This window comes from Zootoca vivipara, chromosome 15 (assembly GCF_965207765.1).
Source record: "Zootoca vivipara chromosome 15, rZooViv2.hap1.1, whole genome shotgun sequence".
NCBI lineage: Eukaryota > Metazoa > Chordata > Lepidosauria > Squamata > Lacertidae > Zootoca > Zootoca vivipara.
In genome coordinates this window covers 39,849,534-39,869,421 of record NC_142598.1, presented here as the reverse complement: position 1 = coordinate 39,869,421, position 19,888 = coordinate 39,849,534, and the positions used below count along the sequence as shown (strand labels likewise).

At 43.8% G+C, this 19,888-nt stretch overlaps 1 protein-coding gene across 3 annotated transcripts in view; it reads right to left on the bottom strand.

The window, feature by feature from the left end:
• ADAMTSL1 (ADAMTS like 1) overlaps window positions 1-19,888 on the bottom strand; it is a 460,511-nt gene that overhangs the window by 67,346 nt on the left and 373,277 nt on the right. For all 3 annotated transcript variants that reach the window (XM_088659038.1, XM_088659040.1, XM_088659039.1), the window contains one exon: window positions 1,613-1,823. In XM_088659038.1, the coding sequence (XP_088515164.1) occupies window positions 1,613-1,823 (211 nt within the window). The remainder of the gene's footprint in view (window positions 1-1,612; window positions 1,824-19,888) is intronic.

Below are 19,888 nucleotides of genomic sequence, written 5' to 3'. Positions count from 1 at the left end.
ATTTATTTATCCCCTTTTCCAGCTCCCCTGTACTGTTTGTATCTGTAGCATATCTATTAACTAGAATTATCGGGTGGGTGCATCAGTATGTTTGGGTATGTGACGAGGGGTAACGGGAGGGAGAAATGAAGGAGGGGGTTGCCGACTGCAGCATAATTTTGTGAAAAAGAAAACCTCAACAAACTACGGTGGAACCTTGGTTCCCAAACTTGATGTGTTCCGGGAGTCTGTTCGACTCCTGAAACAGTTCAGGAACCAAGGCGTGGCTTCCAATTGGCTGTAAGAGCTTCCTGCAGCCAATCAAAACCTGTGCCAGATGTTCGGCTTCCATAGAACGTTTGAAAACCAGAACAATCACTTCCAGTTTTCAATCCTTCGGGAGCCGGAACGTTTGGCTCCCAAGGCGTTCAGGAGCCGAGGTTCCACTGCATTTGCAACGTAAGCAAACACCCAACAGCTTTACAACTTCAAACTTCTGCAAGCAAAGCGACTAAAAAACAAAGACAGTAACAACATATTGTATACAGTAGGGCGAGACCCTTGCTACTGAAATGCTGCAATATGTGTACTGTCATTCACAGAGCACCAATTCACCGGTTGTCTGAAATGTGCCGAAATTAACTCCCTTCTATGGACAAGTTACTATCTGGTAAGCAGTTATTTTCTACATTCACTCTTGGAATTGTTCACTTGCATTGTTAGGCAGTGAGACCAAAGAGATGCAGAAGGGAAAAGGAATCATGCTTTCCAAAACTTTAATGGTTGCTGTTGGATCCTAAAGCATTCTAATTTGCTGCATTCAGCAAGGTTCCCCCCCCTCCCTTCTTCCAAAAATACTGGGAGAAAAAGTTTTGAAGGGGCAGGAGAAGGGAAAGAAGCCTTTAAAAATGTTCTGGGACATGTCAGCCCAAGGAACTTTAATAGATATTCTGAAAAGTGAGCCATGGTTTTTTTCTATTAAAAGTCCCTTCTCTTCAGCAATAAAGCGAAGATAGAAAAAGATTTATTGATGCAACCCTTTGCAGCCACTTTCTGCAAAAGAGATGTTTACTGGGGCTTATAAAAACGAATTCTGATACCATTTTCTTTGGGGTGGGAGGCGAGGCGAAGAGATAACCCCTCAAAACAAGGTAAACACCCTCACAGCTTTATCCCAAATATGGAACATTTTAAAAATAAACACTTGAATTTATAAGGATGTATTTTTAATCACTCAAAATGTTAAACGTGCTGATGGTTATCTCAGGAGTTCTTCTGCCAAGAACATTAAAGCTTTATTAAATAAATAAGTAAAATCTAATTTGGACCATCTTTCCTTGTGAGAACTCAAAAGCCACAGCGAAGAAGAGTAACAACGCTTGCAGCTAAAATACGGTATTCATGTAAAAAAAACCTGCAGTAGATACAATGAACTCCCCGAGTGAGGTTCACCCCATGTCAGTGGGGCAGCCAAAGAGGGTGTCAATGGGGGCAATGGCCTTGCCTCAAAATCAAAGCAGAAATGAGAGACTGTTGATCTTTGATGGGGTTCAGGATTTGGGCCTTCCCTGTTTGTTGCGCAAGCGAAGGAAACTTCATTGCCTTGGTTCACTGAATGAAAGACATTATTTACCTGTTGCCACTCCGAGAGGTACCAGGATGGGGGGCAGTCGAAACGATTGCAGGCTTGCACCAGGACGGGCTGGGGCTTGTGGCACAGCCCGTCTGCCAGGATCACCGTCTCGTTGGTTTCTCGCGAGAGGAGGTGAGAGCAGAAGACATCTCGGGTCTGCAGTCCAACGCCACAGGTGAGGCTGCAGGAACTCCACTGCCCCACCTCCCACCTGAGGGAAAAAGCCGAGAAGAGGAAACCGCTTGATCAAAACAAGTTCCCCAAACCTCCTACCAATCTGTCTGCCTTTCCTTTTTTGCTCTGCCTGAGAAACTCTGGAATAGATCCTGCCTAATGTTACAATCCTATACAGTGGTACCTCTACTTACGAATAACAAAAGCCAAGGCTTTTGTTCATCCAGAACTCAGTTCCAGCACCTCTCAGGTAGGCGCCATTGCCATTATATGAGGACAAGGGAGGCGTTCAGGGTGAGTTCTGGCACCTCTTTTTCTAGAAAAATAGCACTGGATCCAGCCCTGGAGAGGCAGCCCTGTGAATATACACCAGCTCTCTCCCAGAATCTTCTTTACTGACTTTAATAAGGCTATTTGAAGGTCAAGGGACTTTATGAATGTTGCCGAAGTTATGATAAACGAGTGGGCTGCTACCACCACTTTTCTGTGGGACAGCAATGGCACCTGGCCACCATTTAATCTAATTCAGAGCAAGTCTCCTTGATACACGGACCTTGAATTACAGGTCCCACGAAGTTGTCAGTCAGAATTAACGATGACATATCGGCTACCCTCTGTGCTTGGCACACCTTAGAGGTATTCAGTGGTAAAAAACAAAAGAAGACACAAACCCCAAAATAAAATCCTGCCTTTTGTCTCTTCTTTGGAGGTCTATTTCGATGCAGAGCTTATTGCAACACTTGCCAAAGTTTATTCTTCTGCAGTGGGAGATTTTCCAGTTACCTCCAGCAGCTCATTTTTTATCCGTGGAATAAATGCTCAGCATTCATGTTAGCAATGAGCAGCCTAGCAGGCCATAAGAAGGAATGCATCTTTTATTTGGCTTCTTTAATAATAATAATAATAATAGTTCACAAGTTTTTTAAAATCTTATTTTTTAATTTTGGATGAAAATAAATCCTGCAGCCTTTTAAAATGTTCAGTCCCCCCCCCCTGATTTTTCTAAGTAGAGCTGAAATTGAAGAAAGAAAGGGGAACTTTTAAACAGTTTCCTGATTGGGCGAAGTAGTAGCCATGACTGTAAGGCATCATTACCAGTTGTTCCTCTGTTTCCCTCATAAACATGCACACGAATGAGGATTTTTAGGAGCGAATCTTTGAACAAAAATTGTGTTCGATTGAAACTTGAGTCCAGGGGAGGACCCAAAAAATTGTGGGTTTTTTGTGTGCAGTAAGCTCCAATCTTCCGAATGGTCGCAGGCATCTAAGTTTGGTTGTGCAAGCCTAGCATGTTTCAGAACCAAGTGTGCAAGAGAGATTATCTGATGCAAAGTGACTGGAGGAGGAGGAGGAGGAGGAGGAAGCTGATGATCAGGTGGTATGACTCTACCTTTAGCTAGTGGTCGTAGTTAAAACTCTGCAAAAGCACAGGGAACTCTAGCCCTTCTGTAGATGAAAGACCAGCTTAAAATTCTTGGCTCTGACCTCTGTTTCCAAATTGTCAATTTATAAGCCCACAACGAATGGCTGCTGGATTGTGGTCTGCAGCAGACTCTTTGTTACCCAAAGAAGCACCAGGAGCAGCAGCAGCAGAATGGTGGTTCCTTGCCATTGTTTCCTACGGAAATTTGGCATGCAGATAAATCAAACCTGCAGGAGGAGCTGGCTTGAAGCCCACTCATTTACCCCCCAAGGGCAACTGTTGAAAGCACTAAGCACATCTCCAGACCTGCCACTGCTGGAATGTGATTATGTCTTTTAACCACAAGCAGCTATCTAAAAGGGTTTCAGCTTCTACAAGCATGCAAAAGGCCAGGAGCAGAAGGCTCCTCGCTTACGCACGGTCTTTAGAAAAACAGAAATGCGCTCAATCTTCTGTTCCAAGAAGAGAGGAAGGCAAAGGGGCAAACTCTCTTCTCTGCCGTAACGTCAAGTGAAGCTCATTGCGTGATCCAACGTTATCATGGGACTGCAAGTTCCCTCTCCTGATTCTACATCACATGTAGAAGAAGAGAAACTTTGCGTATGATGGAGTGCTGTCATACAGAATGTTTCTCTAGCCCTCATGGGGAAAAGTCAGCTAACTAGACACTGGAATTCCGTTCAAAGCAGCAGTCAAAGGTCTTCCAAACTGCCATGCTAGTTCCGCCCTAAGCATCTCTACAAGGATGGTTAGTATCTTTCCTTTGGCTCCTTCCCATAGAGTTGTAGCTATGACACAAATACCCAAGGTATATTGAATACTCATTGCTATGGATCAGCTCTGGGCTGTAGGCAGCAGCCTGGAAAGAGTCTGGAGTTTGTGGCAGGGAATCAGGACCAGAGAGCAATCAGGCAAAGAGTAGTCGGGGAAAGGCACACCAGAAAGGCCTGACTGGAGAACATCCCAGGACCCAGGATGAGAAGAGGAGCAGAAACACTAGACCAGGCATAGGCAAACTCAGCCCTCCTGGTCCTGTTAGCTAGGGATCATGGGAGTTGTAGGCCAAAAACATCTGGAGGGCCGAGTTTGCCTATGCCTGCACTAGACATGCTAAAGCTCAAATAGATCTTGTTGCTCAAGCAAAGCAAACCCTCTCATCTTCCTTCCTATCCAGAATGAGCCAACGGCCTGCCTCAGTGGGTGGAAGCAGTCTAGATCCAGGAGCTTCTTCCTCGAGAGCTGGAGCAGATTGCATGGTCAGGCAGAGATGTGGAGCCACCCTCTTGTTGCAGCTTCCTGAACGGGGCAAGGCAGGGTATCAGTGCACTAGGGGCACCAGGTTGGCTCTGCCGGTATGGCCATACATCCAGGGCCGTCTTAAGCATATCTGGCGCCCTGGCGCCGTGGTGTGAAGATCCCTCTGGCGCCCCCTGTTTCCCAGTGCGGTAGTCTGGTGGGTGTAGCGCGGCTGCCACGGGCGCAGCAGCGCGGCACCCCCTGGCAGCCCGGCGCTCTGGCGCCTTGCGCCACCCAGCCTTGCCTTAGAGCCGGCCCTGCACACATCCCTGACTGCTTCCTTGCCTCCCGCCCTGCCCAGGTAAACTGCAGCAATCCATGGGTCCACTCCGCCACACACAGGCCGCTGCTACCTGAGGTTATGGAACTCACTGCGTGGTGCAGAGATCAGGAGTTTCTGAAACTATGAAAAATGGGACGCCTACTTCAAAATGTGAAGAACCTTGGCAATGATGATCGCTGCAGTGATTGCATTCTAAGGCAGTTTCGCTCACGGCTTTTTAAATTTCTGCGGGTGCAATCGGAGCAGTGATATGAGAAAGAGACAGACAGACAGACAGACAGACAGACAGCCCCTGCTGACTGATTTACCGTCTTTCAATTAAATTCATATAGCCTTTTAATAAATAAATTTTGCCTTAGAGGTTTCAGGTGAAGAGGTGAACATCCATGTGTGAAAAAAATAAGAATAAGAATAAGAATGAAGAGAACTCCTTTGTGCAAAACACTTTAGAATGAAGTCAGTATGTGCCATGAAGATTTAGTAATTATAAACGAATAAAAAGGAGGCAGTGATAGATGGCATGATGGATGTTGTGAAGTATGAGGAATTACAATTTCCATAAGGATCACCCAGAGAAAAATGACCCATTGTGGAAAACCAGGTGTCACATCCTGTTAAAGAGTTGGACAAATAATCTACAATAAATCACCTGGTTGACAAATTAGATTTCCCCCTTCTTGCAATTGTCCATGAAAAAGCCATTAAAAAAATACTATGTCCATTTGGTTAATGTATAAACCAATAAGGTAGAATGCTATTTTTACTTTGAGAGTTATTCTCAATGACTGGCTCACATGACACACAACACCAAACTTTGGCTTTGCACAACTGTGCAAATTTGTGGGCTCCCAGAGAGGAATTTGTAGCCATGCTAATCTTCCCGCCAAACATTTTGCTGCTGTACTGCCCTGAGCTAAGGTTCGGCTTACTGACTCGTCTGAACAGCGATTCCTGAGTTAAGCCCTCTCCTCACTAACCACAAGCTGTAACCAGGCTTGGACTGCATACAGTCCCTGCCACAATGCACAAGTTCTGGCAACACAACAACATGTTTACATAAAACAAGTTCCAGATCAGCTTTTCTTTTTACACATTCTCCTTGATACTTTGGCTATTACAGTCAAGATCTATGAGGCTAATTTAGTATTTATAGTCCTGGATATGTTTTACAGAATGGTTTATTTTCCCCTTTTAAATCGGGATGGGGTTCCTGGGGCCTCAGCTGGCATGGCCAATGGTCAGAGATGTTGAGAGTTCTCGTCCAACAGTATATGGAGAGCCACAGTTCACCATCCCTTCTCTAAATGATTGGTCTGCATTGCATATCTCAAGCTACCTGTGACACTCCCTTCATTGGGCGTGGGGTGTGCTGTGCAGTTTAAGAAACAGATGCCCCAAATTCCCTTAGGGTTGCGGTGCTCATCTCGCTTTATTGGCCGAGGGAGCCGGCATACAGCTTCCAGGTCATGTGGCCAGCATGACCTATCCAGCATGACTAAGCTGCTTCTGATCTACCGGTAGATCACGGTCTACCTGTTGGACATGCCTGTAGTATAGTATAGTATCTTATTTGTTTTTTTTTTTGCAGAATATGGATAGATATCTTTCCAAAATGAGAGCAAGAGCATCAAGTGATTCAGGGGAAATGTCTAGTTGTGATCTATAATTGCCGTTCAAACAGAGTGCTTGAGAATAGCATCGGCTATTCTTCGACTGTTCTCCATGACCTATTTTTGTAGGGATCAAAGCTGACAAATATGGAAGATTGGAAAAGAGAAAGGCTTCTCTGTGCTGAGAGTTTTTGTCTCAGATTAGGCCTAATATAAATGAGATTGCCCAGTAAAAGCAAGCTCACACCTCTCATTGGGTTTATATTCATAATTAAGGTACATATGTAAGAGACTTATTTATATTTTGGGAATGATTCATGTTCCTATGTTGCTGCATTGTTTTATACTTTCTTCATGTTCCATGATCATATTATAAAGTGGTTGTGTTCTATACTGTATCATAAATCAAGCACTCCTAGGTATTGTTTCTTTTTGTTTTCCAATGTATTTCTTATTGATATAAAAAATTCAGTGTGGCACTAACAAATTTTCATTCTGAAAGTGTGGCCCACAGGGGAAAAAAGTTTGAGAGCCACCAGTTTAATTCCACATACCTGCAAGCAAAGAGGTGCACTTCATGCTATCTTGGCTGCACAGCAACTGGGCGTATGAAACACATCAGTCTGAATTAATTATGTTATATTGTCTACTTTCTGTTCCACCACCAATGCTGGTGAGATGAGCAGAAAGATCTGCCGATTTCAGTTCTCTCACTTTCTCATTGTTCCATTATTAAATTCAGATTTCTGCAGCAATTTGAGTATCCTCGTGAAAATTCTTCAGCATTTTAGTGTGAATTCTCCAAGCAAACACATTTTTGTATGCTGTTCTGACTAAAGTTACATATTTACCCAAGCAATTTATCCTGACATAATGCATTTTTTGTATATTATTTTCAATGCTATATTTTAAGTGCACTTTTACCTAATATAAGCATTTTTGGTAAAAAGAAAGAAAGAACTATATTGCAAAATTCACATGTGCACATTTCAAAAGATGGCTACATTTTGCGTCTCATATAGTTTCACAAAGTACGAATTTGATAAATTTACCTTTAAATGCAAACTGAACTAATTTCTCCCCCATCTCTGATGCAGAGCAGGTGAAGTGGAGACTTGCAAATGTTGCTTTTCCATTGTTTAAATTATATTCATGGTGAAACTATGAGCATGTGAGATGTATAAAACTTCAAAAGTCTTTCTTGTTTCAATGTTGACTTTATTTATGAGATTCATTTTAAATATATATGAACAGAAAGGAAAGTGTGGCATTGTTTTCTAACTGCTGGGGAAGCAGTTCTCTTTGTACTAATCCCTAGTCCAGAACAATTAGTAACTAAAAGTACATAGTTAGTAGCAACTAGTGTACCCCATGCTGAGATTATTTTAAGTGATTCATATGGGATGAATGAATGGGATGTTGCAAGAACTGCACTTCAACAAGTGCACCGCCAACTATAATTTGCACAGAAATGCAAAACGGTGCCAAGCATCACTTGGCCACTTGCATCGCCGGGTTGTGTTTTCAACAGATGTACAGCTGAGAGAGCTAGCCAGATTGGCCAAGAGCTGAGACTAAAATGTCTGGCTGAATCTGCTCTGAGCAGTGGTGATTGTGGAGGAAAATTAATTCCATGCCACTGAGCTAGCTGATACACCTGCTACATTTCAAGTCTGGAAACTGCTGCATGGCAAGATTCAAATGCCTTTATCCATCTGGCTCCCTGTAGGTCTTGTGTAAGCTTAACTCAGGTCTCAAAATCCAAATAACCTCCTCCAGCAATTCCACACCATTTCACAGAGCTGTTTGTCCCATTTCTGTAGGTTTTAGGGAGGCAGGGTATTCCGTGTTTGTAGCATTGCAACACACTTCTCTGAAGGAAGAAGAAACGGTAGATTTTGCTTCATTGCTTTTGATAGCATGGGAAGACAGGTGAACTAATGTCGGTGTACTGGAAGAAGCAAAGATCACCAGTGTTGAAGCAAAGATTCTTCAACATCAACTTCGTTGGACTGGTCATGTTGTGCGGATGCCTGATGATTGTCTTCCAAAGCAACTACTCTATTCCGAACTTAAAAATGGAAAGGGTAATGCTGGTGGTCAACAAAAGAGGTTTAAAAACTGTCTCAATGCAATTTTAAAAAAATGTAGTATAAACACTGACAATTGGGAAACACTTGCCTGTGAGCGCTCCAAATGGAGAACAGCCTTGACCAAAGGTGTCATGGGCTTTGAAGAAACTCGATCTCAGGAGGAAGGCACGCTTGGCAAACCCTCACCATGATCAACTTCCACCTGGAAACCAATGTCCCCACTGTGGAAGGACGTGTGGATCCAGAACTGGCCTCCACAGTCACCTATGGACTCATTGTTAAAACTGTGTTTATGGAAGACAATCTTACTCAGCTACGAGTGATTGAAGAAGAAGAAGAAGAAGAAGAAGAAGAAGAAGAAGAAGAGTAAAATTGCAGAGCTCCCAGTAAAGCAGTCACCTTGATATAGTGGCATGTGGGAAAAATGGAAGTTGTGGTGAACTTTGGAAGCTTGTGTAGATAAAGCCAATAGGTCAGGAGAGGCTTAGAGTGCTAGTGCAAATCCACTTCCTCTCATTCAGATGCATGGAGGCATCAGCCTACACTCATGTTCTCCCCCTTCATAGAGTGGTTGGGGGAGACTTTGATCTGGCGCATGCTGTGCTGCCTTCCTTGCTGTCTTCAAGGAACCAGCATGGCGGTGGCTCAGAAAAGAGATGCATTTCGCTCTTTGTGGCTTCTTTCCTTCCTAGCTTGGTGTCAGAATGTTGGCCAGATCTATCGTGCAGAATGGCAGAAATAAAAGCCCCATTCTGGAGCCGGACATTAGCAGTATGGGTGGTTTAAATACCATTTCCTTCCTACAAAAAAAAAAGCAGTTTAGTGCCACCAGCACAGATGCTCTCAACGCTACTCCAAGATATTTTGCTGCTTTAAGTGGTTGTATTGCTGCACTGCAATGCATGCTGCGACATAATTCTCTGATCACATGTTTCTTCAATGGTACTCTGAAAAGATTGCTTCCTCAAGTCAATTGCACTAGGATTGCTAGTGCAATTGAGTTTGTCTGGGGCCACAACATCACCAAAGAGTGAAATACCCCAATACATTTTGGTGCTTGAAGCAGAAAATCCAAATGCAAACCCTATGGTGATAAAACTAATTAATAAACTAAGTTAACTAATCCTTTCTTGCCTTTCTGTAATATTCCATTATCTCACACTGCCTGATAAACCTTAAGTCTCATTAGCCCAATTTGGATTTCTCTCTATGTTATATATATGCCAATGTACTTATCCGACTCACATTGACTTGTGAATGTGTGAAGCTGTGCAAGTGTAACTTATTACTCTTAACTACAGTGACGCATGCCATTTTAAGCACTTATGCTTCCTTACAGCCCTCAACTAATTTTGCAAGCTCAGAGGCTATTGTTTCATAAGCTTGCTATTTCAGCATTGCCAGCTTGGCAACAGATCAGACCCACTCGGTGGGTTTTCTGAGTAGAGAGGCATAGTGATTCTGCTCCCCCTCGGCAAAAAAGCCGGCTGTCTCCCAACTTAGAAGAATCCATGAAAAGAGACTATTGTACAGTTATTCTGCATCATTAAGCCTGAACGCAGACAGATCAAAGGCTTCATAAGAAAGGTTTGGGATCAAGAGCTGCGGTCTGCTTTGGCTCTGTGCTCTGATTGGTATCAATCAGAATTTTATAGCTCACAGTGAATCAAAAAGGCACAAAGCCAGCTTTTAGGTAACAGGGCGGAGGAGGAACTTTACAAAGCGGCTGAAGAAAGGAAGGCAAGTTAACAAAAAGACGCCTGATTGTATACCAGGAAGTATCACCTTTGGTACAAAAGATCCTGATTGGCTGACACAAGAGATTAATTTGAAAAATGTGTACTCTGCTTGTCCCTGTGTTTGTTGGTTAATTTTCCAGCAGCGAGGTTTCCCATACATTTTGGTACCAGTGGTCTATGTTCACTCCTGAAGGTCCTTCCAGCGTCTAGTTACAATAGATATAGTGGGTGGCGCTGTAGTCTAAACCAGTGGTCCTCAACCTTGGGCCTCCAGATGTTTTTGGCCTACAACTCCCATGATCCCTAGCTAGCAGGACCAGTGGTCAGGGATGATGGGAACTGTAGTCTCAAAACATCTGGAGGCCCAAGGTTGAGGACCACTGGTCTAAACCACTGAGCCTCTTGGGCTTGCTGATCGGAAGGTCAGCGATTCGAATCCCCGCGACGGGGTGAGCTTGGTCCCAGCTCCTGCCAACCTAGTAGTTCGAAAGCACACCAGTGCAAGTAGATAAATAGGTACTGCTGCGGTGGGAAGGTAAATGGTGTTTCCGGGCACTCTGGTTTCCGTCACAGTGTCCCGTTGCACCAGAAGCGATTTGTCACATAGACAGCACAACAAGACAATGACCTACCCCCCCAACATAATAATCGATAAGGCTAACCTGACACTAACAACACAGACCCATACAAACAAATCCTACTGTAACCAACTGAATACAACCATTCAAACCCTGGACTCTCCGATCTCTCACAATGCCAATAGAAACAAATAGATATATAAATAAAGGGCCTAACCATGAGATACTGGCATAAAAACCCTGCACAAACACTATGCAATAGAATGAAAAGATAACCACACACGCCCAACCCTCTCCCTCCCTTTCTCTTCTCCCCCCTTCCCCTAAAGTCTATGACAGTAACGTCTCATACCAAATGTAAACAAACTAGATTTCAAAGTGGGCACACAACAAACTTATTTAACCCCCAGGTCAACCGCAAACTTGATTTCAAGAGGAATTGCAGAGATTCCTGCCTGGGCAAGGTACCTGAGGAATTTCAACAGAAGCACAAAGGATAAGGCTAGTCTACCAAAGTTTTACAGGGAGTTTCACATCCCTACAAAATACCTAACAAGTCCTGTTGAAAGCAATACATACTGTGAGTGCTCCCCAGCCATATTTTGGCCAGCTCATCTGATCTGCTCAGGTATACCTGTGGGCGATGAGCAGCAGCAATTCATTGTTAGCAATCTGTGTGAAGCAAGCACTCATATGGACAGGTGGCATTCAAGGCGCTCGTAGTGCAATAGTGGGAAAGCAACAGTTTCCAGGAGGGTCTCGCAACATCCAGCTACAAGATGAAGCAGCTCTGAATTGTTAACCTAATTATTTACGGCTTGCCCCATCCCCAGAGACTTGGGGCAGATTAGGGCAATCATTCATGAACTCCCCAGAGGCCTGCTATTTAAATACTGTATCTTTCTGTAAGACAGACAACATACTTTTACACTTAAAGGCCGTAAAACCGCCTGTCACTCTCAGATTTCAAACAGAAGCTCCTTAGGAAGTTTGGGGTTTTGTGCTGAGACTCAAGAGGGGAAGCACCTGTATACAATTCACACAGGATCCTGCCTCACACAGGGCCACAGTCATGGTAGATCACTTAAACTTGGACATGTGGGAACATAGGTTAACTACCGAAGCCTTGTTTTGTATCCTGGCTCCAGACAGCTCTTCCAGTTTTAAATGCCGATGTGGATATGCAGCAACAGGTTGGGAATATGCAATATGAAAATGTCAGCACTATCTGTCTTGTTGAATCTCTGTATAGCATATATAAGTAAGAGATGCTCTGTATATTACACAGAGGGATGCTCTAGAGCAGTGTTTCTCAACCAGTGTGCCTCCAGATGTTTTGGGACTACAACTCCCATCATCCCTAGCTAGCAAGACCAGTGGTCAGGAATGATGGGAGTTGTAGTCCCAAAACATCTGGAGGCACACTGGTTGAGAAACACTGCTCTAGAGTGGATGGAAAGGCAAAAAGGAGGGAGAAGTAAGTAATTTGGAGAGCAGAGAACATGCCCACCTTTCTCTCCCTGTAATTCCATCTGTTGATATTGCATTTATAACTTTAGGGTGGTCTTCAGTACTAGTCCTACTCAGAACAGATCCACTAAAGTTAATGGGCATGGCCAACTTAGGTTCTTAAATTACAATGGGTTTGCTCTAAGTAGGAGTTAGTAGAATACAACTTTTGGTTTGTATACACCAAAATCTGGACTAATATCCAAGGCATTTCCCCAATAGTGCCTCCAGGTTATTAGTATTTTGCAGGGCAGGTGTGGGTGTGGAGGTGTTCAAGTGCACACCATAACTTTAGGTTTGTGTGTTCAAAGTGAATTAAAGCACCCTGTTGCCTTGGTGAAACCAATCCACTTAAAAAACCCACCAACTGGACCTTTGCCATTTGATGTGATGGAGAGTGAGAAATTGGAAAGTGAGAGATCAATGGACGACTAGTGTGAAGATGTGTTAACATTGCACAAGCAAATCAGGATGGACACAGGATGAAGGCTCATTTTCATATAACTGACTCATAAACCTATCAGAATGAATGCTAAAAAGAGAGAGAGAAAAGAGACCAGGCATAGTCTAACTACCGCAAAAGCTTTCTGCAAGCAAATCAGGATGAATGCAGAATAAACAGATTGTTTGGAGGAGGCCTAACTCTCAACAAACTCAGTGGGGCTTACTTCCGGGTTCCCCTATACCCCTTCTAAATCTTGTGCAGTGTTGTACCTGCACATTGGGTCCAGACACTGTGACTGTGTCAGCAGTAGCCGGGTAGGGAGATTGAGATTCTTAAGCGCTCTTTTGCGAGTTTGCTATTCGTGACTTACTTTCTGCATCTTGCATGTGAGTGACTGGGAGCAGCTACCGGGACTATATAACACCCGTCCTAAAGGATCTTCATTGGCTGCCAGTACGTTTCCGGGCACAATTCAAAATGTTGGTGCTGACCTTTAAAGCTCTAAATGGCCTCCACCCTGTATGCCTGAAGGAGCGTCTCCACCTCATCGTTCAGCCCAGACACTGAGGTCCTCCTCTGAGGGTCTTCTGGTGGCTCCCTCACCGTGAGAAGTGAGGTTACAGGGAACCAGGCAGAGGGCCTTCTTGGTAGTGGCGCCCACCCTGTGGAATGCCCTCCCATCAGATGTCAAGGAAATAAACAACTATCTGACTTTTAGAAGACATCTGAAGGCAGCCCTGTTTAGGAAAGTTTTTTAGGGATTGATGTTTTTATAATGTTTTTAGATATGTTGTAAGCTGCCCAGAGTGGCTGTGGAAACCTAGCCAGATGGGTGAGGTATAAATAATAAAATTATTATTATTATTAAAGAGTAATCATTTTAGCACAAACCAATCGTTGTTCATAGCAAGATTACTCAGTTGCGAGATTGTTCAAGACATCTTGCAGAATGCTGAAACCAGATTGAAATGAATAAAGACTATCACTGTTTCAGGATATATCCAGACTTTAAAACTGATTTTATTTTTGGCTTAGTTTTGCAAAAAGTGTATCCCCCCCACTTTTTCAGCACTGGCAGAAAAATATTTCCTTTTGTGTTCAGAAGAACAAATTCCTTCTGCCAAGAGAGTAAATTTATACTCAGGGAAACTGAGAACATATTTAAAGAGGAAACAAAGAATAAGAGGTAGAGGTACAATATATGGAGGGGAGACAGCCTTCCAAATATTTGAAAATATTAGGTGGCAGTGAGTATTAGGTTCTCATTAGAAAGGACGTTAGGAAACAGAGACAGATTGAAGCAAGGTGCGGGGACAAGAAAACCATCCGTTCCAAGACAAGTAAAATGAAGGAAAATTGGTCAATGTATAGTTCTCAGTTTGGCTTTAAACTTGTGATCATATATACTGCCATTCAAAGAGGGAGAAGCGGGTGAAGGGGGATGCAGTCAAATTACACTGCAAGGAAAACACAATGTCTTCTTCATGCCTTGGCACTACAAGTTTATCACCAGACAGGTACCTGTGTGCACAAGGATCATCGACAAAGATGAGCGATCCGATGCCTTTTGAAGAATGGAGAAAATACAGAGTGCCTAGAAGCCATTCCTATAATAAATCATTTACAGATGTGCTCCAATATTTTGTGAACACATTGACAAGGAATTTAACACGCACCAAATCCAGTGAAGATTAAAACATCTACATGTACAAATCTGGGTAATATAGCTGGAGTGACTTTTTAACATATATATATATATTAAGTGTCCCCTTCATGGATCAATGCCTTGTCGTGGTGAAGGGGCTTGAATAACTCAGAGAAGCTATGAGCTATGCCATGCAGGGCCACCCAAGATGGACAGGTCATAGTGGAGAGTTTTGACTAAACGTGATCCACCTGGAGAAGGAACTGGCAAGCCACTCCAGTATCCCTGCCAAGAAAACTCCATGGACAAAGACAACAGGCATATAAAAGTTATGACGCTGGAAGATGAGCCCCTCAGGTCGGAAGGCGTCCAACATGCTACTGAGGAAGAGCGGAGGACAAGTACAAGTAGATTCAGAGCTGATGAAGCGGCTGGGCCAAAGCCGAAAGGACGCTCAGTTGCGGATATGCCTGGAAGCGAAAGGAAAGTCTGATGCTGTAAAGAAAAATATTGCATAGGAACCTGGAATGTAAGAACCATGAATAGAGGTAAGCTGGATGTGGTCAAAAATGAGATGACAAGAATAAATATCGACATCCTGGGCATCAGTGAACTAAAATGGAAGGGAATGGGTGAATTCAGTTCGGGTGACTATCATATCTACTACTGTGGGCAAGAATCCTGTAGAAGAAATGGAGTGGCCCTCATAGTCAACAAAAGAGTGGCAAAAGCTGTAATGGGATGCAATCTCAAAAATGACAGAATGATCTCGATACGAATCCAAGGCAGACCTTTTAACATCACAGTAATCCAAGTTTATGCACCAACTACCGGTGCTGAAGAAAGTGAAATTGACTAATTCTATGAAGACCTACAACACCTTCTAGAAATGACACCAAAGAAGGATGTTCTTCTCATTACAGGGGATTGGAATGCTAAAGTAGGGAATCAAGAGATAAAAGGAACAACTGGCAAGTTTGGCCTTGGAGTTCAAAATGAAGCAGGGCAAAGGCTAATAGAGTTCTGTCAAGAGAACAAGCTGGTCATCACAAACACTCTCTTCCAACAACACAAGAGACGACTCTACACATGGATATCACCAAATGGGCAGCATCGAAATCAGATTGATTATATTCTCTGCAGCCAAAGATGGAGAAGCTCTATACAGTCAGCAAAAACAAGACCTGGAGCTGACTGTAACTCAGATCATCAGCTTCTTATAGCAAAATTCCAGCTTAAACTGAAGAAAGTAGGAAAAACCACTGGGCCAGTAAGATACAATCTGAATCAAATCCCTTATGAATACACAGTGGAAGTGAGGAACAGGTTTAAGGATTTAGATTTGGTGGACAGAGTGCCTGAAGAACTATGGATGGAGGCTCGTAACATTATACAGGAGGCAGCAACGAAAACCATCCCAAGGAAAAGGAAATGCAAGAAGGCAAAATGGCTGTCCAACGAGGCCTTACAAATAGCGGAGGAGAGGAGGCAAGCAAAATGCAAGGGAGATAGGGAAAGATACAGGAAACTGAATGCAGATTTCCAAAAAACAGCAAGGAGAGACAAGAGGGTCTTCTTAAATGAGCAATGCAAAGAAATAGAGGAAAACAATAGAATGGGGAAAACCAGAGATCTGTTCAAGAAAATTGGAGATATGAAAGGAACATTTCGTACAAAGATTACCATAATCAAGGACAAAAGTGGTAAGGACCTAACAGAAGCAGAAGACATCAAGAAGAGGTGGCAAGAATACACAGAGGAATTATACCAGAAAGATATGGAGGTCTCGTACACCCCAGGTAGTGTGGTTGCTGACCTTGAGCCAGACATCTTGCAGAGTGAAGTCAAATGGGCCTTAGAAAGCACTGCTAATAACAAGGCCAGTGGAAGTGATGATATTCCAGCTGAACTATTTAAAATTTTAAAAGATGATGCTGTTAAGGTGCTACACCCAATATGCCAGCAAGTTTGGAAAACTCAGCAATGGCCAGAGGATTGGAGAAGATCAGTCTACATCCCAATTCCAAAGAAGGGCAGTGCCAAAGAATGCTCCAACTACCGCACAATTGCGCTCATTTCACACGCTAGCAAGGTTATGCTTAAAATTCTACAAGGCAGGCTTAGACAGTATGTGGACCGAGAACTCCCAGAAGTGCAAGCTGGATTTCGAATTGGCAGAGGACCCAGAGACCAAATAGCAAACATGCGCTGGATTATGGAGAAAGCTAGAGAGTTCCAGAAAAACGTCTACTTCTGCTTCATTGACTATGCAAAAGCCTTTGACTGTGTTGACCACAGCAAACTATGGCAAGTTCTTAAAGAAATGGGAGTGCCTGATCACCTCATCTGTCTCCTGAGAAATCTCTATGTGGGACAAGAAGCTACAGTTAGAACTGGATATGGAATAACTGATTGGTTCAAAATTGGGAAAGGAGTACGACAAGGTTGTGTATTGTCTCCCTGCTTATTTAACTTATATGCAGAATTCATCATGCGAAAGGCTGGACTAGATGAATCCCAAGCAGGAATTAAGATTGCCGGAAGAAATATCAACAACCTCAGATATGCAGATGACACAACCTTGATGGCAGAAAGTGAGGAGGAATTAAAGAACCTTTTAATGAGGGTGAAAGAGGAGAGCACAAAATATGGTCTGAAGCTCAACATCAAAAAACCAAGATCATGGCCACTGGTCCCATCACCTCCTGGCAAATAGAAGGGGAAGAAATGGAGGCAGTGAGAGATTTTACTTTCTTGGGCTCCTTGATCACTGCAGATGGTGACAGCAGTCACGAAATTAAAAGACGCCTGCTTCTTGGGAGAAAAGCAATGACGAACCTAGACAGCATCTTAAAAAGCAGAGACATCACCTTGCCGACAAAGGTCCGTATAGTTAAAGCTATGGTTTTCCCAGTAGTGATGTATGGAAGTGAGAGCTGGACCATAAAGAAGGCTGATTGCCGAAGAATTGATGCTTTTGAATTATGGTGCTGGAGGAGACTCTTGAGAGTCCCATGGACTGCAAGAAGATCAAACCTATCCATTCTTAAGGAAATCAGCCCTGAGTGCTCCCTGGAAGGACAGGTCGTGAAGCTGAGGCTCCAATACTTTGGCCACCTCATGAGAAGAGAAGAATCCTTGGAAAAGACCCTGATGTTGGGAAAGATTGAGGGCACTAGGAGAAGGGGACGACAGAGGACAAGATGGTTGGACAGTGTTCTCGAAGCTACGAACATGAGTTTGACCAAACTGCGGGAGGCAGTGCAAGACAGGAGTGCCTGGCGTGCTCTGGTCCATGGGGTCACGAAGAGTCGGACACGACTAAACGACTAAACAACAACAACATATTAAGTGTGTTTAAAATCAAATCTAACCGAACACAGGCTAGGAGAAGACGCGAGTGTTTGCTGGGGAGGATTTTTCCACATGGCTCATTCAGCACATCTCAGCACCACCAACCCCACCTGCCCACAGCTAAGCCTATGCTGAACACTCTCTCCATACCCACCTGACTTCAGGTGGTGGTGACAGCAGAGCAAGAGCAGGTACTGCTCCCCACGGAGATGGATGCGAGATGATGGCACAAGACACTCCCATACAAACAAGTTAGGGTGTAGCACTATGAAGGAACATCTCCAGCCCCATTGCGCAGCCCGGACACTGAGGTCCAGCTCCAAGGGCCTTCTGGTGGTTCCTTCCCTGCAAGGTTACAGGGTACCTGGCAGAGGGCCTTCTTGGTGGTGGCACCCGCCTCCCGTCAGATGTCAAGGAGCTTCACAATACTCCAATATACTCCACCCCATTGTCCAGCCTGGACACAGAGGTCCAGCTTCTGGCGGTTCCCTCACTGCGAAAAGTGGTTACAGGGAACCAGGCAGAGGGCCTTCTTGGTAGTGGTGACATGCCCTGTGGAAACAGCCTCCCATCAGATGTCAAGGAAATAAACAACTATCTGACTTTTAGAAGACATCTGAAGGCAGCCCTGTTTAGGGAAGTTTTCAATGTTTGATTCTATTTTTAATATTCCGTTGGGAGCTGCCCAGAGTGGCTGGGGAAACCCCGCCAGATGGGCGGGGTATTATTATTATTATTATTATTATTATTATTATTATTATTATTATTATTTAAGGTAAAATGTTCTGCTTAGCTCATTATTATGAATTATCCCTATTATTGCTCTCTTCTTTTGAGACAATACTTTTTAAGGGTGTTTTTACAGACAATGCTAAGGGCAATAAATTCACCAGCTGATTTCTTTTCTGGCATAGGGAGACGGAATTTCAGAGTGTAGCTGTCTGAAAAGGAGCCCAGTTTGATATCTCAGAGGAGGACCAGGTGCCTTGATTTCCAAGGGCTAGAACAGGCATAGGAAACTCAGCCCTCCAGATGTTTGGCGACTGCAACTCCCATCATCCCTAGCTAACAGGACCAGTGGTCAGGGATGATGGGAGTTGTAGTCCCAAAACATCTGGAAGGCCGAGTTTGCCCATGCCTGTTATAGCCCATCAAGGTTCCTCCTTTGAGAATCACAGAATCCTAGAATTGTAGAGTTGGAAAGGATCTAGTCCAATCCTCTGCAATGCAGGAATCTCAGCTATATTGCACATGACAGGCGGCCACCCAAGTTCTGCTTAAAAACCCGCAAGGGAAGAGAGTCCTTTTTAGCACTGTTGAACACCTCTTACAGCTAGAAAGTTCTTCCTGATGTTTAGTTGGAATCTCCTTCCTTGTAACTTCAAGCCTTTGGTGGTCCTGCTCTACTGACCAGGAGAAAACAAGCTTGCTCCCTTTTCCATGTGACAGACCTTGAGATATTTGAAGAAGGCTGTCATATCTCCCCTCAGTTTCCTCTTTACTAGGCTAAACAAACCCAGTTTCCTTACCCATTCATCCTTGTGGTGCAGTCATGAGAAATGCACCAAGTTTTTCAGCGTTCTCCAAAAATCCGCTACTTATTTTTAAAAGAGAGTATCACTTATGATCTAAAAGTAACAGAACTACAAAACAGCAAAAGCTGTGAATGAGATTACAGAGCTACAATGGACATGTGCTTAATTGTGAATGAGTTTAGATTAAGAGGGCTGGAACTCATACTTAAAGAGGGAAGCAGCTGTGGATTATGGGTCAGGGGGCCACACTAGGAACCGGGGGACCCTGAATTCAAATCCTGACTTAGCCATGAAGCTCACTGCATGACCCTGGGCCAGTCACTGTATCTCAGCCTAACCTCCCTCACAGAGTTGTTGTGAGAATAAAAAAACGGGATGTGGGGTGTGTATGCCACTCTGGACTCATTGCTTAAGAAATATTCAATACATATTTTGCATAATTTCAAATAATAATATTATTTGTTCCACTATCAGCTCTACTGCGATGAGAGCCAAATAACATAAGGCAGCAATTGAGAGTGTCAGTGGGGTGTAGCGGGTATTCACGGCTGGCAATCTTGGGGTGTGTGTGTGGGGGGGGGGCTTACCACAA